Raw genomic sequence first — 24,617 nt, 5'->3', positions numbered from 1 at the left:
ACAGGGAGAGGGTAATGGTTTTGCATTACAGGTTATGTGCATAAATATTATTTTTGTTTTTGGGTCAATTAGTAGCCTAATAACGGGTTAACCAGGGGCTAATGCTTTTTACTATGGGCTTGACGCTGGGAGATTGTGGCATGCACAGCACAGTATTCATTTTGCTTTGACAACTGTTGTGTGTTTTTGTGAAGGGGCACATTGGTGATTCGAGGTACTATTATGAGAACCGACATGTTTTATTTCCCATGCGGTGCTTGCTATGACCGGGGATGTTAGTTGCGCCCACAAGGGGCGGCGGCTTGATTTTGCACGCTCAAACGCGCATTTTTCTGTCCGGATCCGGGCCTTGGAGCAGCATGTATCTAGGCTCCTATAGAGAGTTGCGTCCCTAAAGATATCAGGGCTGAAGGTCAAATGTTTTATATTCAATATCCAAAGTATAAATTATGGCATATATATAGACTTTTATAGAAACTTATATAAGGCTTATAAAAAACTCATATAAAGAAATCATATGCAACCATATAGTCAATCAGTTGAATACATAAATAAATATTTAATGAACATATAATACAATACACTTCTAAAATGCAGTTGTGGCACAACTATAAATAAATACACTAATAGTGGGTATTCCCAGCAGTTAAATATAAAAAATGTATATAAAAAACTTAAATGGATGTATCTATATAGATACGTTGAAAATCTTCAAAAAGTGCATCAATCTGTGCAAAGTAGATACTTGCTGATTTCATCTAAGACATTATTATTTGGGGCAGAATTTGTAACAACTTCTTTGCAGCTTGTGTTTATATAATGTGGGCGTTTCCTCAGCCGGTTATTCACTCTTAAACAGCTGTGATAGAAGTTTAGCCAATCAGGCTTGTTTGTTATCAGAAAGTTCCGTTTTTTAAATGTAACAGCAGTGCTTCAATATTTCACAAGAGAACGATAAATTTCCTTTATACTCTTTCAAAGGTATTTTCATGTAATAGTCTCTTATTGGTGCAACTTTCTAACCGCTCGTAACATAAAGGGGGCTCTTACCTCGTATGCTTTGATGTATTTCGGAGGCGGTTTCTTAGTTCAAGCCTTACCTGAGCCTTCCACTTTAGTTACCGGGTATCTTGGAAAGTGGCCCGTATGATTCCGTGTTTAGATGTTAAAGGGAAAGCTGTACCCAAAAATTTTCTTTCATGATTCAGATAGAGCATGAAATTTAAGCAACTTTCTAATGTACTCCTATTATCAAATTTTTCTTCATTCTCTTGGTATCTTTATTTGAAATGCGAAGAATGTAAGTTTAGATGCCGGCCCATTTTTGGTGATAAACCTGTGTTGTCCTTACTGATTGGTGGATAAATTCATCCACCAATAAAAAAAGTGCTGTCCAGAGTACTGAAACCAACAAAAAGCATTATTTTTCAAATAATGATAGCAAGAGAAACGAAGACAAATTGATAATAGGAGTAAATTAGAAAATTGCTTAAAATTGCAGCTCTTTCTGAATTACAAAAGAAAAAAAATTTGGGTTCAGTGTCCCTTTAAGCTGCAGCTTTATGTAGAACTCTGGTCCAGGCTGTAAGTGACGCTCACCCGTCCTCGTAGTGCAAGGAATCTTTAAATTTCTCTTGGCACAGCTGAACTACGTATCAGCTGTTTATCCTCACTGTAAAAAAGTACACAACTTCCTTCAATCTACGCGTTTTCAGCATCACACAGATGCCTTTATCAAGATGACAGGAAGTTGGCTGGGTTCCATCTTTTATATCCGTTAATTAAAGGGATGTTTCATTCAGGTCTTAAAGGGATTTTTCGTTTATTTGTAAATATTTTCGAGTTTGTAAATTTCATTTCAGCATTCATTACTTCTATACTTTTAGTCCACTTATTTTAAAGTAGCACTTTAATTTACAGAAATTTATCAAAACATGATTTTTAAAAGACTAAAAAACAGAAAAATAATCTATATATACCTGAATCTTTTTGATCATTCAGTTCATATAGGTACACAATTACTATGTTTGGTTACACTTAAAAATTCATATATATATGTGTCTAATAAAATTTTAACCTTTCTAAAAATAGTCACATACAAAATTGTCACTTTTCTAATATTTTTTTTTTCTAGTTTTAACTTCATTACCAACGCATTCTTATATGATTATTAAAAAGTCTCATATAAAGAATAATAAATTTGTATGGGTGATAACTTGTCTATTAACCAAAGACAGGCTAATAAATTCTTTTTAATATCTCCACAACTTTTAATATTGTTTAAAGGTTTTTTTAAAGCCTTATAACTTAGCTTAAAACTTCTCCCCAGGGGGGGTATATAAAAGGATTTAATTTTACTGTACAAGCTCATAATACAAAATACATAATATATATATATATATATATATATATATATATATATATATATATATATATATACAGTATTAATTTTTTTTTTTTTAATATAATAAAAGATAATAATTAAAATGATTAGATAAAAGGGTTTAAGTCCAATTCAGCATTCAGGCCATTTGGGGTTAGGGTATTGAATTTTAAAAATTAGTTCTTGCTTCAGTTCAAAGGAGGGTGTTTGTTAAATTAACCTCCTCTATGTAGACTCACTTTTTTCAGGCCCCAGTATTTTAACCCATTCGTACTCTGGTTATGGCAGTCTTTAAAATGTTTTGATAATAGATGATCTTCGAAGCCCCACTCAATATTCAGTAGATGTTGTCTTATTCTATCTCTTAATGGGCGGCTCGTTTGACCTAAGTATTGCCGTTTGCACGGACATTGAATTATATATACTATATTACTGTCAGTACACCTTATAACTTCTTTTGATTTTGTATGATTTTGATGTATCTAGGCTCCGGTGTGGCCTAAGTCGCTTGTGCTTATTGTTATGTTCTCTGTGTAGTCAGGATTAGAACATTCAGTTGTGTGCTGTTACCTTGTGTCTGATGTCTCTTGCACATATCATGAAGACTCTGCAGCAGGAACTTTAGATAACTTTTATTCAGCCACAACCACATGGCTTATTCACTTACAGATTCATCAGTAAAACTAACATGGCTTCTGATGATGTCACAGAGACCCAGACACACCCAGAGGGTGTGGTGAGCTGAGCTTAAAGCTGCAGCACTTCTAACATATAATTATGAGACAAGGTTAGTGCAAAGATACAGTAAAAGCTGCAGTAATCTTAACATCCCCTTTTTTGTCAAAAAAAAAAAATATATAAAAAATAAATAAAAATAAAGAACAGTGGATAATATTGTAACATACAACAAGTAACTAAACCATAAACTTGAACTTAGAAAAGTTTATCTCTATAGTCTATGTGCACAAGACCTAGGTCGCAGCCTAGATTTTAGTCACAGTTATGTTTTCTGCGATAAGTCCGCCTTCGGATTAGGTCATTCCTGCTGAATAATCTCTCACTGAATCCTCACATTGCCATCTAGAAGGTGGCCTTCTGTTTCTAGAGGGCCGTAGAGTATTTGGTTCAGGAGAAATAGTCTGTGGAGGAGGACCCAACGGTTGTTGATCACCTGTGATATTTTGTTGTTGGACAGAATCATTCTGAGGTTGATCTGTTTCAGTTGTGTTCATTGCATTTTCATCCTCAGAAGACTCAGGTGGGCACCACACTCCATGCCAGATATCCTCACCATCTGAATCATTAGATTTATTTCATGTAATTAGCAAGAGTCCATGAGCTAGTGACGTATGGGATATACATTCCTACCAGGAGGGGCAAAGTTTCCCAAACCTCAAAATGCCTATAAATACACCCCTCACCACACCCACAATTCAGTTTTACAAACTTTGCCTCCGATGGAGGTGGTGAAGTAAGTTTGTGCTAGATTCTACGTTGATATGCGCTCCGCAGCAAGTTGGAGCCCGGTTTTCCTCTCAGCGTGCAGTGAATGTCAGAGGGATGTGAGGAGTATTGCCTATTTGAATGCAGTGATCTCCTTCTAAGGGGTCTATTTCATAGGTTCTCTGTTATCGGTCGTAGAGATTCATCTCTTACCTCCCTTTTCAGATCGACGATATACTCTTATATATACCATTACCTCTGCTGATTCTCGTTTCAGTACTGGTTTGGCTATCTACTATATGTAGATGAGTGTCCTGGGGTAAGTAAGTCTTATTTTTTGTGACACTCCTAGCTATGGTTGGGCACTTTGTTTATAAAGTTCTAAATATATGTATTCAAACATTTATTTGCCTTGACTCAGAATGTTCAACTTTCCTTATTTTTCAGACAGTCAGTTTCATATTTGGGATAATGCATTTTAATTTAACATTTTTCTTACCTTAAAATTTGACTTTTTCCCTGTGGGCTGTTAGGCTCGCGGGGGCTGAAAATGCTTCATTTTATTGCGTCATTCTTGGCGCTGACTTTTTTGGCGCAAAAATTCTATTTCCGTTTCCGGCGTCATACGTGTCGCCGGAAGTTGCGTCACTTTTTGACGTTATTTTGCGCCAAAAATGTCGGCGTTCCGGTTGTGGCGTCATTTTTGGCGCCAAAAAGCATTTAGGCGCCAAATAATGTGGGCGTCTTATTTGGCGCGAAAAAATATGGGCGTCACTTTTGTCTCCACATTATTTAAAGTCTCATTTTTTATTACTTCTGGTTGCTAGAAGCTTGTTCTTTGGCATTTTTTCCCATTCCTGAAACTGTCATTTAAGGAATTTGATCAATTTTGCTTTATATATATGTTGTTTTTTCTCTTACATATTGCAAGATGTCTCACGTTGCATCTGAGTCAGAAGATACTACAGGAAAATCGCTGTCAAGTGCTGAATCTACCAAAGCTAAGTGTATCTGCTGTAAACTTTTGGTAGCTATTCCTCCAGCTGTTGTTTGTATTGATTGTCATGACAAACTTGTTAAAGCAGATAATATTTCCTTTAGTAAAGTACCATTGCCTGTTGCAGTTCCTTCAACATCTAAGGTGCAGAATGTTCCTGATAATATAAGAGATTTTGTTCCTGAATCCATAAAGAAGGCTATGTCTGTTATTTCTCCTTCTAGTAAACATAAAAAATCTTTTAAAACTTCTCTCCCTACAGATGAATTTTTAACTGAACATCATCATTCTGATTCTGATGATTCCTCTGGTTCAGAGGATTCTGTCTCAGAGGTTGATGCTGATAAATCTTCATATTTATTCAAAATGGAATTTATTCGTTCTTTGTTTAAAGAAGTCCTAATTGCTTTAGAAATAGAGGATTCTGGTCCTCTTGATACTAAATCTAAACGTTTAAATAAGGTTTTTAAAACTCCTGTAGTTATTCCAGAAGTTTTCCCTGTCCCTGATGCTATTTCTGCAGTAATTTCCAAAGAATGGGATAATTTGGGTAATTCATTTACTCCTTCTAAACGTTTTAAGCAATTATATCCTGTGCCGCCTGACAGATTAGAATTTTGGGACAAGATCCCTAAAGTTGATGGGGCTATTTCTACCCTTGCTAAACGTACTACTATTCCTACGTCAGATGGTACTTCGTTTAAGGATCCTCTAGATAGGAAAATGGAGTCCTTTCTAAGAAAAGCTTATCTGTGTTCAGGTAATCTTCTTAGACCTGCTATATCTTTGGCTGATGTTGCTGCAGCTTCAACTTTTTGGTTGGAAACTTTAGCGCAACAAGTAACACATCGTGATTCTCATGATATTATTATTCTTCTTCAACATGCTAATAATTTTATCTGTGATGCCATTTTTGATATTATCAGAGTTGATGTCAGGTTTATGTCTCTAGCTATTTTAGCTAGAAGAGCTTTATGGCTTAAAACTTGGAATGCTGATATGGCTTCTAAATCAACTTTACTTTCCATTTCTTTCCAGGGTAACAAATTATTTGGTTCTCAGTTGGATTCCATTATTTCAACTGTTACTGGTGGGAAAGGAACTTTTTTACCACAGGATAAAAAATCTAAAGGTAAAAACAGGGCTAATAATCGTTTTCGTTCCTTTCGTTTCAACAAAGAACAAAAGCCTGATCCTTCATCCTCAGGAGCAGTTTCAGTTTGGAGACCATCTCCAGTCTGGAATAAATCCAAGCCAGCTAGAAAGGCAAAGCCTGCTTCTAAGTCCACATGAAGGTGCGGCCCTCATTCCAGCTCAGCTGGTAGGGGGCAGGTTACGTTTTTTCAAGGAAATTTGGATCAATTCTGTTCACAATCTTTGGATTCAGAGCATTGTTTCAGAAGGGTACAGAATTGGTTTCAAGTTGAGACCTCCTGCAAAGAGATTTTTTCTTTCCCGTGTCCCAGTAAATCCAGTAAAAGCTCAAGCATTTCTGAAATGTGTTTCAGATCTAGAGTTGACTGGAGTAATTATGCCAGTTCCAGTTCCGGAACAGGGGATGGGGTTTTATTCAAATCTCTTCATTGTACCAAAGAAGGAGAATTCCTTCAGACAAGTTCTAGATCTAAAAATATTGAATCGTTATGTAAGGATACCAACGTTCAAGATGGTAACTGTAAGGACTATCTTACCTTTTGTTCAGCAAGGGAATTATATGTCCACAATAGATTTACAGGATGCATATCTGCATATTCCGATTCATCCAGATCACTATCCGTTTCTGAGATTCTCTTTCCTAGAGAAGCATTACCAGTTTGTGGCTCTGCCGTTTGGCCTAGCTACAGCTCCAAGAATTTTTACAAAGGTTCTCGGTGCCCTGCTGTCTGTAATCAGAGAACAGGGTATTGTGGTATTTCCTTATTTGGACGATATCTTGGTACTTGCTCAGTCTTTACATTTAGCAGAATCTCATACGAATCGACTTGTGTTGTTTCTTCAAGATCATGGTTGGAGGATCAATTTACCAAAAAGTTCTTTGATTCCTCAGACAAAGGTAACCTTTCTGGGTTTCCAGATGGATTCAGTGTCCATGACTCTGTCTTTAACAGACAAGAGACGTTTAAAATTGATTACAGCTTGTCGAAACCTTCAGTCACAATCATTCCCTTCGGTAGCCTTATGCATGGAAATTCTAGGTCTTATGACTGCTGCATCGGACGAGATCCCCTTTGCTCGTTTTCACATGCGACCTCTTCAGCTCTGTATGCTGAAGCAATGGTGCAAGGATTACACGAAGATATCTCAATTAATATCTTTAAAACCGATTGTTCGACACTCTCTAACATGGTGGACAGATCACCATGGTTTAATTCAGGGGGCTTCTTTTGTGCTTCCGACCTGGACTGTAATTTCAACAGATGCAAGTCTCACAGGTTGGGGAGCTGTGTGGGGATCTCTGACGGCACAAGGAGTTTGGGAATCTCAGGAGGTGAGATTACCGATCAATATTTTGGAACTCCGTGCAATTTTCAGAGCTCTTCAGTTTTGGCCTCTTCTGAAGAGAGAATCGTTCATTTGTTTTCAGACAGACAATGTCACAACTGTGGCATACATCAATCATCAAGGAGGGACTCACAGTCCTCTGGCTATGAAAGAAGTATCTCGAATTTTGGTTTGGGCGGAATCCAGCTCCTGTCTAATCTCTGCGGTTCATATTCCAGGTGTAGACAATTGGGAAGCGGATTATCTCAGTCGCCAAACGTTGCATCCGGGCGAATGGTCTCTTCACCCAGAGGTATTTCTTCAGATTGTTCAAATGTGGGAACTTCCAGAAATAGATCTGATGGCGTCCCATCTAAACAAGAAACTTCCCAGGTATCTGTCCAGATCCCGGGATCCTCAGGCGGAGGCAGTGGATGCATTATCACTTCCTTGGAAGTATCATCCTGCCTATATCTTTCCGCCTCTAGTTCTTCTTCCAAGAGTAATCTCCAAGATTCTGAAGGAATGCTCGTTTGTTCTGCTGGTATCTCCGGCATGGCCTCACAGGTTTTGGTATGCGGATCTTGTCCGGATGGCCTCTTGCCAACCGTGGACTCTTCCGTTAAGACCAGACCTTCTGTCACAAGGTCCTTTTTTCCATCAGGATCTGAAATCCTTAAATTTAAAGGTATGGAGATTGAACGCTTGATTCTTGGTCAAAGAGGTTTCTCTGACTCTGTGATTAATACTATGTTACAGGCTCGTAAATCTGTATCTCGAGAGATATATTATAGAGTCTGGAAGACTTATATTTCTTGGTGTCTTTCTCATCATTTTTCCTGGCATTCTTTTAGAATACCGAGAATTTTACAGTTCCTTCAGGATGGTTTAGATAAGGGTTTGTCCGCAAGTTCTTTGAAAGGACAAATCTCTGCTCTTTCTGTTCTTTTTCACAGAAAGATTGCTATTCTTCCTGATATTCATTGTTTTGTACAAGCTTTGGTTCGTATAAAACCTGTCATTAAGTCAATTTCTCCTCCTTGGAGTTTGAATTTGGTTCTGGGAGCTCTTCAAGCTCCTCCGTTTGAACATATGCATTCATTGGACATTAAATTACTTTCTTGGAAAGTTTTGTTCCTTTTGGCCATCTCTTCTGCCAGAAGAGTTTCTGAATTATCTGCTCTTTCTTGTGAGTCTCCTTTTCTGATTTTTCATCAGGATAAGGCGGTGTTGCGAACTTCTTTCGAATTTTTACCTAAAGTTGTGAATTCCAACAACATTAGTAGAGAAATTGTGGTTCCTTCATTATGTCCTAATCCTAAGAATTCTAAGGAGAAATCGTTGCATTCTTTAGATGTTGTTAGAGCTTTGAAATATTATGTTGAAGCTACTAAATCTTTTCGTAAGACTTCTAGTCTATTTGTTATCTTTTCCGGTTCTAGAAAAGGCCAGAAAGCTTCTGCCATTTCTTTGGCATCTTGGTTGAAATCTTTAATTCATCTTGCCTATGTTGAGTCGGGTAAAACTCCGCCTCAGAGAATTACAGCTCATTCTACTAGGTCAGTTTCTACTTCCTGGGCGTTTAGGAATGAAGCTTCGGTTGACCAGATCTGCAAAGCAGCTACTTGGTCCTCTTTGCATACTTTTACTAAATTCTACCATTTTGATGTATTTTCTTCTTCTGAAGCAGTTTTTGGTAGAAAAGTACTTCAGGCAGCGGTTTCAGTTTGAATCTTCTGCTTATGTTTTTCGTTAAACTTTATTTTGGGTGTGGATTATTTTCAGCAGGAATTGGCTGTCTTTATTTTATCCCTCCCTCTCTAGTGACTCTTGTGTGGAAAGATCCACTTCTTGGGTAGTCATTATCCCATACGTCACTAGCTCATGGACTCTTGCTAATTACATGAAAGAAAACATAATTTATGTAAGAACTTACCTGATAAATTCATTTCTTTCATATTAGCAAGAGTCCATGAGGCCCGCCCTTTTTTTGTGGTGGTTATGATTTTGTATAAAGCACAATTATTCCAATTCCTTATTTTATATGCTTTCGCACTTTTTTATCACCCCACTTCTTGGCTATTCGTTAAACTGAATTGTGGGTGCGGTGAGGGGTGTATTTATAGGCATTTTGAGGTTTGGGAAACTTTGCCCCTCCTGGTAGGAATGTATATCCCATACGTCACTAGCTCATGGACTCTTGCTAATATGAAAGAAATGAATTTATCATGTAAGTTCTTACATAAATTATGTTATTTGTGTAGCTGGTTGAGATCTATGTCTCATTTGTTCTACATGGCGGGAAACTGTACCACCAGCTTGTAGTTGAACTTTAAACATTCTGTTGCCCATGCCTTGTATTATGACAGCTGGAATCCATTTATTTGGACCACGGTAGTTTTTAACCCATACTCTGTCACGAAGAACAAATTCTGAAACGCTAGAAGTGTTCAACTCTTGTTTGGAATGTTCTGGTCTAACTTTATCCAGTGGAGTTCTCAGGCGTCTTCCAAACATTAACATTGCAGGTGATAGCCCAGTAGTGGCATGGGGTGTGTTTTGATAGTTAAACAAAAAGTTAGAAAGGGAGTTTGGATTCAATTTTGATTTGTGAGAGACAGCTAAGTGGCGTTTTAAAGTTTGTACAAATCTTTCAGCCTGTCCATTAGAGGCTGGAAAATATGGAGCTGTCTTATAGTGTTTGATGTTATTTGTATCTAGAAATGTTTCAAATTCATGTGATATGAACTGTGGACCATTGTCTGAGACTAAAGTTTGTGGCAGTCCAAATCTTGCAAACATACTGGAAAGAACGACAATGGTTTGTTGTGTTGTAGTACTTGACATTTGAACTACTTCTGGCCACTTGGAATGAGCATCCACAGCCACCAAATACATTCGTCCATCCACTGGCCCTGCAAAATCAACATGGATTCTTGTCCAAGGTTCATTTGGCCATGGCCAAGTTTTTGAGGTGTCCCTGCTGGGATTCCGCTGTGCCTGTGCACATGCATTGCAAGCAGCTACATAAGAAGCAATATCTGTATCCAATTTAGGCCACCAAAAATATTCTCGTGCTCTTTGCTTAATTTTTACTACACCCTGATGTGAGCTGTGTAGTAACTTTAATGCTAATGTTTGCAGTTAGTTCGGAATTATCACTCGTGACCCCCATAACAGACAGCCTGAGTCATGAACAATTTCCTTCTTCCTTGTAAAATATGTCTGAAGGTCAGAGCGAACTACTTTAGGCCACCCATGTTGAACAAAAAACTTAATTTCCTGTAAGGTAGAATCAGAGCATGTATAAGTAGCAATCACTTTGGAATTTAGATTTACAGGCTGTGGAGGGGTTTCTATGATTTTAGAAGATGCTGTCATGTGATGTACCATTGGTAATCTTGAAAACATATCCACATTCGTATGATCACTGTGGCATTGATATTTAATGGAGTAGTTGTAAGCCGACAACTGAAGTGCATAGCGCTGAAGTCGAGCAGCTGTTGTGTTGGAGATACCCTTCTGAGGGTGCAGAATGGACAAAAGTGGTTTATGATCCGTGATCAGAGTAAAAGGTCTGCCATATATATAAAAGTGGAATTTCTTCACAGCCCAAATTATTGCTAAAGCTTCCCGATCAATCTGGGCATAATTTCTCTCAGATGGAGTTAAAGATCTGGACGCAAAAGACACAGGACGTTCAGAACCATCGGGCATAATGTGTGAAAGTACTGCACCTAAACCATATGGTGAAGCATCACAGGCTAATACCAAAGGCTTCTTAAGGTCATAGTGGACAAGGAGTCTTGATTCCAGAAGTAGTTGCTTAGAGCGTTCAAATGCTCGTGTACATAAGTCACTCCAGGCCCACTGGTTTTTACTATCTAAAAAGCGGTGTAGTGGATATAGTAAATGAGCCAAATTTCGTAAAAATCTGTGATAGTAATTGAGCAACCCCAAATAAGAACGTAGCTGAGATACATTAACAGGGGTGGGAGCGTGAACCAGCGCTTTCACTTTTTCAGCAGTTGTGTGGAGGCCAGTCTTGTCCACTACATGTGCACACTATTCTAAACTCTTGCAGAAGAACTCACACTTTTCCATGTTAACTTTCAGTCCAAATTCCTGTAGGCGCTGTAAAACAGCTTCAACATTGGCTTTATGAGCAGCATCATTTTCACCAGTGATAAGCATGTCATCTAACATACAGTGGGTATGTGGAATACCTGCCAAGATCTCATCCATTATCCGTTGCCACACTGCAGGTGCTGGGGCAATGCCAAACACCATCCGCGTATACTGAAAAAGTCCTTTGTGAGTGTTGATAGTTAACAGGTGTCTGGAGTCTGAATGCACCTCTAATTGCAAGTATGCTTGATGCAAGTCAATTTTTGTAAATTTTTCTCCCCCTGCCAGAGAACTAAACAATTCTTCAATCCGTGGTAAAGGATACTGATCCACAAGTAATTGAGGGTTAAGGCCCACTCTGAAATCTCCACAGATGCGAATGTCCCCATTTTTTTTTCTGACAGGAACTATTGGGGAAGCCCATTCACTGCTAGAAACTGGAACAATAATCCCCTGATTTTGTAGTCTTTCTAGTTCTGCTTCAATTTTAGGTTTAATTGCAAATGGTACATCTCTTGGTTTACAAAATTTTGGAATAGCATTTTCTTTTAGGTGAAGCTGAATCTGCTTGTCTTTTACTAAACCTAGGTTCCCATCAAATACAGTCTTATATTTGTGCTTTAGTGAATTAATCCAAGAAGAATTTGAATTGCCACTTTGGTCCAGCAGTTTGTTAAGCGGTAACTGTTGCGGTAACTTTGGCATGCCCAATGCTTGGATCCAGGATCTACCAAACAGAGGTGGTCCTCCTTTAGGTAAAATGTAGATGCGTAGCTTTTTAGTTATCCCATTAAATGTCACTGTAGGTGATACACACCCAATAGGATTTATTATTTCATTTGAATATGTTTGCATGGTGACAGCTGTTGGAACAATTGGTTGCCTTAGTCCCAGGCGGTTCCAATCAGCACCTGTGATAACAGAGACTGCAGCTCCTGTATCAACTTCCATAATGAGAGGTCTACCTTCTATATTCACCTTTGCTTGCAGTTCTGGAATTTTATTTTCAAGGCTGTAGATCTGTAATGTGTATAATGGTTTGTCTTCCTCTGAATCAGTGTGTGGTGTATCTACTTGCACATGAAAAGCTGCACGTGACTTGCTGCCTTTCTTACTTTTATCTCTGTCTAAGGAACTTCTGCATACTCTCTTTGTATGACCAATCTTCCCACACCCATAGCAGGTGCTGTTCCTAAACCTGCAGGCATTTGCTGTGTGATTTTTGTCACCACATCTGTAACATGCTGTCTGTGACCCTTGTCTAGCTGGATACTGTTTATTAAGGTGCATACTTGTATGAAAAACATCTATTTCCTTATCACAAACTGCCTGTGCTGGGGCCTGGAGCATTTGTGCATCTTTAGCAGCAAGTTCCATGACTGTAGCTATCTCTATAGCACACTTTAGTGTTAACTCATCCTCTGCTAATAGTCTCTTTTGTACTGTACAGTCCAAGAGTCCAATAACAAACATATCACGTAAAACAGTGTTTAAATAATCCTCAAATCTGCAGCTACTTGCTAGTTTCTTTAAACTGATCACATAAGTTTTAATGTCCTCATGCTGCAATTGCTTGCATGTGTAAAACTTAAAGCGTTCTGCTATCTCTAGAGGCTTAGGTAGGTAGTGGTCAGATAACAGGCAGATCAGGTCAGACAGAGGTTTCGCATTAGGTTTATCTGGTGAGAGAATGTCCCTTAATGTAGTGTAAGCTACTGAGCCTATAGTTGTCAGAAACACAGCCACTTGCTTATCAGCTCCTATGTTATTTGCTGTACAATATAGCTCAAACTGCTCAACCCATGTGTCCCATCTGTCTGTGTCTGCTGCAAACACAGGTAAGGTGCCAATAAGTGCCATTATAGGGTCAGACCACAGATCCTCATCGCCAGCTGTTATGTTCTCTGTGTAGTCAGAATTAGAACATTCGGTTGTGTGCTGTTACCTTGTGTCTGATGTCTCTTGCACATATCATGAAGACTCTGCAGCAGGAACTTTAGATAACTTTTATTCAGCCACAACCACATGGCTTATTCACTTACAGATTCATCAGTAAAACTAACATGGCTTCTGAGGATGTCACAGAGACCCAGACACACCCAGAGGGTGTGGTGAGCTGAGCTTAATGCTGCAGCACTTCTAACGTATAATTATGAGACAAGGTTAGTGAAAAGATACAGTAAAAGCTGCAGTAATCATAACACTTTTAAACTTCATAAACGACTTTGGGAGCGCCGTCCACGTCTTTTCAGTGTTTCGGTTTGGGACAGGTAGGCGCCACAGCTCAAGGGGCTAATTTAGTCATAAATTGCTTAATAGGTAATCTCTGACAGTATACTTTCATTATATGTCTTAGGGTGTTTTTCAAAGTTATTGCAGTTTAGCGCAGAGCAATAAACGCATATGCGGCTTTAATTTTTAAAGAGACAGTACACCCGCTTTTGTTTTCTAAAGCAATCTAAAGTATTTGCCTTTTTGAATTTTAGGGAAACTGACCAATATTGCTATTGCTAGTTTGTTTGTCATGGCTGAACTTCAGGAAAGTACCTGTTCTATGTGTTTAGATGCCGATGTGGAACCCCCCATTACTTTTTGTCCCTCATGTACTGAGAGGGCTTTACAATGTAAAGAACAGATTTTCTTTAATGCAAGTATGTCTAAGGATGCTTCTCAGACTGATGAGAACCAGGGTATGCCGCATCTTTCTCCCCAAGCGTCACAACCTTTAACACCCACCCAAGCGACGCCGTGTTCCTCAACCGCGTCCACTTCATTCACTCTGCAGGATATGGCTGCAGTTATGTCCTCCACTCTTACAGAAGTTTTGTCTAAGTTGCCAGTGTTACAAGGCAAGCGCAGCAGGACAGAAGCCCATGTGGTCCCTGCGACTTCTGATGCTTTGATGGCTATCTCCGATGTACCCTCCTAGGGCTCTGAATTGGGGGGTAGGGAGAACCTGTCTGAGGGGGAACTGTCAGACTCAGGAAGTACATTGCCCCAGACAGATTTGGACGTCACGGCTTTCAGGTTTAAACTTGAACACCTCCGTCTGTTGCTGTGGGAGGTTTTGATGACTGTGACTCTATTGTTGTACCACCAGAGAAATTGTGTAAGATGGACAAATACTTAGAGGTTCCCTCTTATTCTGACGTCTTTCCTGTTCCTAAGAGAATTTCGGAAATTGTTACACAGGAATGGGAAAGACCGGGTATCCCGTTCTCACCTTCCTCTATTTTTAAGAAAATGTACCCTATAGCTTACACCATTCGGGACTCGTGGCAAACGATCCCAAAGGTGGAGGGAGCTATCTCTACCCTGGCTAAGCGTACGACTAACCCTATTGAGGACAGTTGTGCTTTCAAAGACCCTATGGATAAAAATTTGGAGGGTCTTCTAAAAAAGCTATTTATTCATCAAGGATTTCTATTACAACCGACCGCCTGCATTGTACCAGTCACAACTGCGGCTGCCTTTTGGTTTGACGCCTTAGAAGAGTCTCTTAAGACTAAGACTTCTTTAGAGGAAATAATGGATAGAATTAAGGCCCTTAAGCTGGCTAATTCTTTTGTTATGGATGCCGCCTTTCAGATCGCCAATTGGCGGCTAAGAATGCAGGATTTTCCATTTAAGCGCGCAGAGCCTTATAGTTAAAATCTTGGTCTGCAGATGTGTCCTCTAAATCCAAGCTTTTGGCTATTCCTTTCAAAGGAAAGACCCTGTTCGGGCCTGACTTGAAAGAGATAATTTCTGACATTACGGGAGGTAAGGGTCACCTCCTCCCTCAGGATAAAACATCTAAGCAGAGGGGTAGACAGAGTAATTTTCTTTGATTTCGAAATTTCAAGGGAGTCCCCTCTTCTGCTAAACAGGAAGAGAATTTTGCACAACCCAAGTCCATCTGGAGACCCAACCAGACTTGGAACAAGGGTAAACAACCCAAGAAGCACGCTGCTGCTCCCAAAACAGCATGAAGGGGCGCCCCCCGATCCAGGACCGGATCTAGTAGGGGGCAGACTTTCTCTCTTTTTTCCAAGCATGGATACGAGACTTCAGGACCCATGGACACTAGAAATCGTGTCTCAAGGGTATCAGTTGGAGTTCAAAAATTCCTTCCCAAGGGGAAGGTTTCTTCTTTCACGATTGTCTGTAGACCAGATAAAAAGAGAGGCGTTCTTACGTTGTGTAAAAGACCTCTCCATTATGGGAGTAATTTGCCCCGTTCCAAAGCAGGAACAGGGGCAGGGGTTTTACTCAAATCTTTTTGTGGTTCCCAAAAAAAAAGGAACGTTCCAACCCATTTTAGACTTCAAGAGTCTAAACAAATTTCTCAGAGTTCCATCCTTCAAGATGGAGACTATTCGGACAATTCTTCCTTTGATCCAGGAGGGTCAATATATGACTACCGTGGACTTAAAGGATGCATATCTTCATATTCCTATCCACAGAGATCATCACAAGTTCCTGAGGTTTGCCTTTCTGGACAAACATTTTCAGTTCGTGGCACTTCCTTTCGGACTGGCCATGGCACCCAGGATCTTTACGAAGGTTCTAGGGTCTCTGCTGGCGGTTCTCAGGCCATGGGGCATTGCAGTGGCGCCTTATCTAGACGATATTCTGATCCAGGCGGCATCATATCAGCTGACAAAGTCTCACACTGACATGGTTCTATCCTTTCTAAGGACTCACTCGTGGAAGGTGAATCTAGAAAAGAGTTCACTAACTCCACAGACAAGGGTTCCTTTCCTGGGAACTCTAATAGACTCTATGTCCATGAAAATCTTCTTGACGGAAGTCAGGAAGTTAAAGATTCTGAATACATGCCGATCCCTTCAGTCCAATCCTCGGCCATCAGTGGCTCAGTGCATGGAGGTAATTGGATTGATGGTGGCGGCAATGGACATCATTCCTTTTGCTCATTTTCATCTCAGGCCTCTACAGCTGAGCATGCTCAGTCAGTGGAATGGAGATTATGCAAATTTGTCTCCTCAGATAGATCTGGATCAGGAGACAAGAGACTCTCTTCTTTGGTGGTTGTCGCAGGATCATCTGTCCCAAGGGACGTGCTTCCGCAGACCCTCATGGGTGATAGTGACAACGGACGCCAGTCTACTAGGATGGGGAGCAGTCTGGAATTCCCTGAAGGCTGAGGGTGTGTGGACTCGGTCGGAGTCTCTACTTCCAATAAATATTCTGGAATTGAGGGCAATATTCAATGCGCTTCAGGCTTGGCCTCAGTTGGCTGCGGCCAAATTCATCCGATTTCAGTCGGACAACATCACGACTGTGGCTTATATCAATCATCAGGGAGGAACAAGGAGTTCCTTAGCGATGACGGAAGTATCCAAAATAATTTGGTGGGCGGAGGCTCACTCTTGTTATCTGTCAGCAATCTACATCCAGGGAGTGGACAATTGGGAGGCGGATTTTTGGAGCAGACAGACGTTTCATCCAGGGGAATGGGAACTCCATCCAGAGGTCTTTGCCTCCCTGATTCTCAGATGGGGCACACCGGAGCTGGATCTTATGGCATCTCGTCAGAATGCCAAGCTCCGAGATACGGATCCAGGTCCAGGGATCCTCAGGCCGAATTGATAGATGCCTTGGCAGTGCCTTGGTCGTTCAACCTAGCTTATGTGTTTCCACCGTTTGCTCTCCTTCCCCGGGTGATTGCTCGGATCAAACAGGAGAGGGCTTCAGTGATTCTCATCGCTCCTGCGTGGCCTCGCGGACTTGGTATGCCGATCTGGTGGACATGTCATCTCTACCGAGGAAGCTTCCATTGAGGCAGGACCTTCTCATTCAGGGACCCTTCCATTATCCAAATCTAATTTCTCTTCAGCTGACTGCTTGGAGATTGAACGCTTGATTTTATCCAAGCGGGGGTTCTCTGATTCGGTCATTGATACCTTGATTCAGGCACGTAAGCCTGTTACTAGAAAGATTTACCATAAGATATGGCGTAAATATCTTTATTGGTGCGAATCCAAGGGTTACTCATGGAGTAAGATTAGGATTCTTAGGATTTTGTCCTTTCTCCAAGAAGGATTGGAGAAGGGGTTATCAGCAAGTTCCTTAAAGGGACAGATTTCTGCTTTATCTATTCTGTTACACAAACGTCTGGCAGATATTCCGGATGTTCAATCCTTTTGTCAGGCTCTGACTTGGATCAGGCCTGTGTTTAGACCTATTGCTCCTCCTTGGAGTTGAATTTAGTTCTTCAAGTTCTTCAAGGGGTTCTGAAAGTTTTATTGTTAGTTGCTATTTCTTCTGCTCGCAGAGTTTCTGAGCTTTCGGCTCTACAATGTGATTCTCCTTACCTTATTTTTCATTCCGATAAGGTAGTGTTACGTACCAAACCTGGTTTTCTTCCTAAGGTTGTTTCCAACAAAAATATTAATCAGGAAATTATTGTTCCTTCATTGTGTCCCAATCCTTCTTCCAAGAAGGAACGTCTGTTACATAACTTGGACGTGGTCCATGCCCTGAAGTTTTACTTGCAGGCGACTAAAGAATTTCATCAATCATCTTAATTATTTGTTGTTTTTTCCGGAAAACGTAGGGGTCAGAAAGCTACGGTTACCTCCCTTTCTTTTTGGCTGAAGAGCATCATCCGTTTTGCATATGAGACTGCTGGACAGCAGCCTCCTGAAAGAATTACGGCTCATTCTACTAGGGCTGTGGCTTCCTCATGGGCATTTAAAAATGATGCTTCTGTTGAACAGATTTGCAAGGCTGCAACTTGGTCGTCTCTTCACACTTTTTCCAAATTTTCCAAATTTTATACTTTTGCCTCGTCCGAGGCTGTTTTGGGGAGAAAGGTTCTTCAAGCAGTGGTGCCTTCCATTTAGGTTCCTGTCTTGTCCCTCCCTTTCATCCGTGTCCTATAGCTTTGGTATTGTATCCCATAAGTAAGGATGAAATCCGTGGACTCTTCATATCTTGTAAAAGAAAAGGAAATTTATGCTTAACTGATAAATTTATTTTACGATATGACGAGTCCACGGCCCACCCTGTCATTTTGTAAGACAGGTGTTTTATTTTTGTTAAACTTCAGTCACCTCTGCACCTTGGCTTTTCCTTTCTCTTCCTAACTTCGGTCGAATGGCTGGAGTGGGAGGGAAGGAAGGAGCGATATATACAACTCTGCTGTGGTGCTCTTTGCCTCCTCCTGCTGACCAGGAGGCGATATCCCATAAGTAAGGATGAAATCCGTGGACTCGTCATATCGTAAAAGAAATAAATTTATCAGGTAAGCATAAATTTCCTTTTTTTCCAATGACATGGCGAGTCCACAAATCCATTCAAATTTCTAATGGGAATTCAACTCCTGGCCAGCAGGAGGAGGCAAAGAACACCCCAGCAAAGCTTTAAGTATCCTCCCACTTCCCACAATCCCCCAGCCTTTCTTTGCCTTTGTACATCATGGAGGTATGTGAAGATGGTGTCTGAAGATATTTAATCCTTTTATGGGTAGTTTCCCTGCAAGCAAGGGTTGTGGCTATGCTGTGTCTTGTAATCCTCTTTAGTAAGAGTTGTGGTGGCTTTTAGCATTTGGAAGACGGCAATGTAGTCCTTGCTTCTCTTCCAACATTTATGCTAACTCCTATATATAAAAAAAAAAAGTAAGCTCTTTTTTTTTTTTTTTCTTACTCTTGACAGAATTTTAATTAAAAAAAAAAAAATTATAATAATTATATCTGGTTAATATGTCAATGAGTGACTAGAATGACCTTCAATATTTTTCTGATGCAAAGTAATATATAATATATAGAATATTTTACTTCCTTGTGCAAATTCCTTCTCTAACAGATGCTCAGCACCATTACTTTAGACAGCTGGTGCAGAAGTACAACTAGTATTTTATGTATTTAAGCCTCCCAATCATCTTCATCTCCGTCCCCTGCAGATTGGTGCGGTGCGGGCAATGGTGGGATTGTGTCCGATATGCGGGCAAACGCCCCAGAGGTAGTGTCCCCGCTTCCATCTCCTGCAGCTGGTCCTTTTCCAGAAATACCTTTTCGTCTCAGTGCCAATTTGTTAAAGAGATCTGACATCAGGTCACCACCGTCGACTGTTGCTCTTACTTGTTCCTGCTCCTTTAGCTTCTTCTTTTCAAGCTTCTTCTCCTTTACATTGCGAAGCTTGGCTTTCCCAATGCCCCCAGCTTGTCGGATGGACTCCAACAAGGATGCACGTCCATCAGATGGTTTCACTACATCTTTAGGGGCCCCTTGTACCGCAGCTTGGTCTCCAGACTCTCTGGTAATTTCTCTTGATTTAGGTGAGGCGTTGACGGCTGACTGAGTTGGTGCAGGAGGGAGGCCATTGTTCTCTGGTGCAGGTGGTGGCGGCGGTGGAGGTGGAGGGGGTGGTGGCGGAGGTATCTGTTTACCATCCTGAAAATCTATCCTAGAGATGTCTGCATTCTCCTCGATAATGAATGTTGGAAGTTCTGGAATAACAGCAGCTAGGGCTGAAGGAGCAATCCCTGGTCCCAGATCAGCACTGTACATGAGGTCATCAGCCACCCCTGGGAGGTCTGGTAGGGAGTAGGGGACATCTATCTCAGGGACTTGTCCAAGATCTGGCACATAGAAGTAGTTTTCTGCTGTCTCTCTCCAACTGCTCCCTCTTGGTGATGGAGAGGGGAGCATCAAAGGGTTTCTCCTCCTCATCTCCCTCAAATGCAGCGTTTGTGCGTGTCACAACCCCAGCTAATGGGTCCAGAAAAACATATTTTCTATAAAGATTTTCTGTTGTGTTGAAAAGCAACAAAGAGCTAACAGAATTGATGTTTCGGGGGAGGCTACCCAGCCCTTCCTCTGCACATCTTCATCGTGCCCTTTTGAATTCACGCACACTGGAAAATATTTTAGCTTCTCAAACAGAGCCTGCTCATCCAGTGTGCGGTGTTTGCTTTGAATTTTGTGCCGCGTTTTCTTTTCTGACCATAAGTTTTGTGCACCAGCAAAGATGGAACAGTAGTCGTGAAGTTTCTCAGGAGCAGGATATTTAGCACTGGAGAAGACCTTTATTGCTTTCTTGCTGCCTTTAATCTGCTCTATTTTAGCCTTTGCTAAGGTCAGCCGGTTATTGATCCCCTGAAGCTGAGCTCGGTTTGTTTCTACCCGCTGCAGGACTCTGTCAAATATGTCGTTAGCTACACTCTGCAAATGTTGCAGGATGTCTGTAATTTGATGAATTGCCTCCTCCCTGCGCAGGTCTGGCTGAATGAGCGGTACTGAATAGGCCTGAAGCTGTGGCATTGTGACAGTGTCCCCTGCTGAGATAGCAGACACTCCTCATAAGTAGCTTGTTACCACATCAACCTAAGGTCCCCTCACTCTCTGCATCCTTCCAAGTCCTCAAAAGTAAGCTCTTTTACATTTTCCTTATGGGGATTTGCAGCACTGTATACTCGCTCACATTTTTTCCCCCCTGTGTTGCACTTAGAAAATAGTTGCAATCACAATTTACTTCCGCTGAGCGGTTAGTTGCGGAGCGCTCTGTGAATATCTCTCAACTTGGCGGGAAGGCTAGCAGAGGTCTCCGGAGCGGTTATTTGCGGAGCGCTCTGTGAATATCTCTCAACTTGGCGGGAAGGCTAGCAGAGGTCTCCGGAGAGTCTGTTTTCGCTTGGCTGCACAGCGGAGAGGCAGATTATCTGAATCATCTCTTCTTGTGGTAGCAAGGCGCTGCATACTTTGCAGGAGCAGGACCTTCGTTTTCTAGTGGTGAATATCGATTCTCTGGTCACCGAAGGGGTGAGTCTCTCTAGCAGAGCTGGGGAATAGTGGTACCTGTATTTTTCTGCTTATTTGTTTGGATCCCTGCATATGATAGGGGATTTTAGGTTGATTTTATTAGTTTAGTGTTGAACCAATGCCCTTCAGGACAATGGATTCTAACAAAAATGTATTCTTAACTTTTGATAAATGTTTATATTGCGTTGAGGCTCAGGTTATACCTCCTGTGCAATTTTATTCCACATGTTTAAATAAGATGTTACTTTCTAAAAATAAAGATACCCTCTCAGAGCCATCTATCTCTCAGGATATTGCTGTCCAGGACATGCCTCAACTTTCTCCTCAGACGTCCCCATCTTTGGCAGTTACACAAGCTTTGCTCTGCGGTTCCTCTCAGTCAGTTACTGGGGGTGTATATTTACCAGGTGATTTTGCTGCACAACTTACTTCTGCCGTTTCTGCAGCTCTGAGTCCTTTACTTATTTCAGGTAAAAGGAAGAGAAAATCTAAGAACATTTCTTCTAAGTCAGGTATTTCTGATTCCGCCAAAACTGCCTTAATCAGTTTATCTCAGTTATCAGAGGATGATCACTCCTCGGTAGCTTCTGAGGGCGATATTTCTGATTCTAAATCCGATGTAGTTAGTACAGCGGATTCAGAGTAGGTTCATTTTAGATTTAAGCTTGAACACCTCTGTTTACTTTTGAAAGGTACTAGCTACATTGGAGGATTTCGTAACTACAGTCGTAGAGACTCCTAAAAAGGCTAATAAACTAAATAGAGTTTTTGATGTCAAACCCAAATCTGTGGAACTATTTCCTGTTCCAGATCGCATGTCTGGCATTATTTTTCAGGAATGTGAGAAGCCGGGTGTCGCTTTTTCCCCGTCTCCTGTCTTTAAAAAGATGTTTCCTATTGCTGACTCTGTGTGAGACCTTTGGCGCACTGTTCCTAAAGTACATGGCGCTATACCCACATTAGCCAAGAGAACCACTCTTCCTCTAGAGGATAGTACCTCCTTTAAGGATCCTATGGATAGGAAACTGGAAGGGTCTGCAATGGCAACCAGTTGCTAGTAATGCGGTGGTTGCTAGTGCGGACTTGTACTGGTGCGACTCCTTATCGGATCTGATTTTGGAGGAAACTACAGTAGCGGAGATCCAAGACAGTACCAAGGCTTTAAAACTGGCTAATACCTTTATCTGTGATGCCAGTATGCAAGTAGTTCGTTTGGGTGCAAAGACTTCTAGCTTTGCTGTTCTATCTCGCAGAGCTCTGTGGCTAAAGTCTTGGTCAGCTGACTTGGTGTCCAAGTCAAAACTTCTGTCTCTTCCTTTTAAAGGTAAGACTTTATTTGGTCCTGGTCTGGCTGAAATCATTTCCACGGTCACAGGTGGAAATGGAGGCTCAGGGAATTTGGACTCAGAGTCTGTCCTTCCAATAAATATCCTAGAGTTGAGAACAATTTTTAATGCATTGATAGCTTGGCCTCAACTGAATTTGGAACACGGATTTCCTTAGCAATGAAGGAGGTGACTCGCATTCTTAAGTGGGCGGAGTCTCACAATTGTCACATTTCTGCCATCCACATCCCAGGTGTGGACAACTTGGAGGCGGATTATCTGAGCAGGCAGATGTTTCACCCAGGGGAGTGGGCTCTCCATCCGGAAGTATTCTCAATGGTAACCCTCAGGTTGGGAGTTCCGAAGTTGGATTTGATGGCGTCTCATCTAAACACCAAGCTTCTAAAATACGGATCAAGGTCAATTGTTCCGTGGGACTTTGGTCTAATTGACCTGTTTCCTCCGTTTTCCCTCCTTTCTCGGGTGATAGCCCGTATCATACAGGAAAGGCTTCAGTAATTCTAATTGCTACAGCTTGGCCTCGCAGAATTCTATTTTTGCGAACCTGGTGAATGTCGTCCTTTCCCCCATGGAAATTTCCTCTGAGGAAGAGCCTTCTACTTCAGGGTCCTTTTCTACATCCAAACCTAGACTCTCTGAAGCTAAATGCTTGGAGATTGAATGCTTAGTCTTGTCTAGATGAGGTTTTTCTGAAAAAGTTATTGATATCATGATACAGGCTTGTAAGGCTGGTAACTCGCAAGATATACCATAAGGTGTGGCGCACATACCTTTACTGGTGTGAATATCTGGGTTTTCCTTGGAGTCAGGTGAGGGTTCCCTGTATTCTGTTGTTTCTCCAGGAGGGTCTGAAGAAGGACTTGTCTGCAAGTATTCTGAAGGGTCAGATTTCAGCCCTTGCGATTCTATTGCATAGGCATTTGGCCGACTTACCAGATGTTCAATCTTTTGTTCAGGCCCTGGTCAGAATCAGGCCTGTGTTTCAGTCTGTTGCTTCTTCGTGGATCCTTAATCTTGTTCTTAGGGTTCTGCTGCAGGCTCTGTTTAAGCCTATGCATTCTGTTGATATCAAGTTATTGTCTTGGAAAGTTTTGTTTCTTCTAGCCATTTCTTCTGCTCGTAGAGTCTCAGAGCTTTCAGCTCTACAGTGTGACCCCCCTTATCTTATTTTCCATGCGGATAAGGCGGTCCTTCTTATCAAATTGGGATTTCTTCCTCAGGTGGTTTTGGACCGTTATATCAATTAGGAAATTGTCAATCCTTCATTCTGTCCTAATTCTTCTGGTCAGAAGGTACGTCTGTTACACAATCTGGATGTAGTTCGTGCTCTGGAATTCTATCTCCAGGCTACTAAGGATTTTCGGCAATCTTCTGCTCTTTTTGTGCTGTTTTCTGACAAACGTAAGGGCCAGAAGGCAACTTCAACTACTCTTTTTTTCTGGTTAAGGAGTATCATTCGGTTGGCCTATGAGACAGCTGGACAACAGTCCTGAGAGGATTATGGCTCATTTGACCAGGGCTGTCTCTTCTTTCTAGGCTTTTAAAATTGAAGCTTCTTAGGAACAAATCGGCAAAGCGGCCACTTGGTCTTTGTTGCATACATTTTCCAAATTGTACAAATTCAATGTTTTTGCCTCTGCTGAGGCCTCTTTGGGAAGAAAGTTTTTCATGCGGTGGTTCCTTCTGTTTAGGTCCTCCTGTCTTGTTCTCCTTCCCTTCCATTCTGTGTCCTCTAGCTTGGGTATTGGTTCCCACTAGTAATTAGAATGGATTTGTGGATTCTCCATGACATTAGAAAGAAAACAAAATAAAATGCTTACCTGATAAATTCCTTTCTTTCCTGGCATGGAGAGTCCACGACCCACCCTTATCTAATTTTTTAGACGGCTTATTTTGTTATTTTCTAAACTTCAGGCACCTCTATACCCTTTGTGTCCGCTTCTCTTTCCATATTCCTTTGGCTGAATGACTGGGGGATTGTGGGAAGTGGGAGGATACTTAAAGCTTTGCTGGGGTGTTCTTTGCCTCCTCCTGGTGGCCAGGAGTTGAATTCCCACTAGTAATTAGAATGGATT

General features: G+C 41.1%; 2 protein-coding genes across 2 annotated transcripts; both read right to left on the bottom strand.

The window, feature by feature from the left end:
- Nucleotides 1-9,953: 9,953 nt before the first annotated feature.
- Nucleotides 9,954-10,484, bottom strand: LOC128636049 (uncharacterized protein K02A2.6-like; the record flags this gene model as incomplete). The annotated part of the gene is given in 1 exon segment (XM_053689122.1): nt 9,954-10,484. A coding segment is annotated over 1 exon segment (531 nt), but the record flags the coding sequence as incomplete, so codon positions are not given.
- An 8,578-nt stretch (nt 10,485-19,062) lies between these two features.
- On the bottom strand, nt 19,063-20,698 carry LOC128636489 (WASH complex subunit 1-like). The gene is given in 3 exon segments (XM_053689499.1): nt 19,063-20,048; nt 20,050-20,260; nt 20,263-20,698. Coding segments are annotated over 3 exon segments (1,395 nt in total). The 3' UTR covers nt 19,063-19,300.
- Between the last annotated feature and the right edge of the window lie 3,919 nt (nt 20,699-24,617).

The sequence above is a fragment of the Bombina bombina genome, chromosome 7 (genome assembly GCF_027579735.1).
Source record: "Bombina bombina isolate aBomBom1 chromosome 7, aBomBom1.pri, whole genome shotgun sequence".
Lineage (NCBI taxonomy): Eukaryota > Metazoa > Chordata > Amphibia > Anura > Bombinatoridae > Bombina > Bombina bombina.
This window is presented reverse-complemented; position numbering and strand designations above follow the sequence as displayed.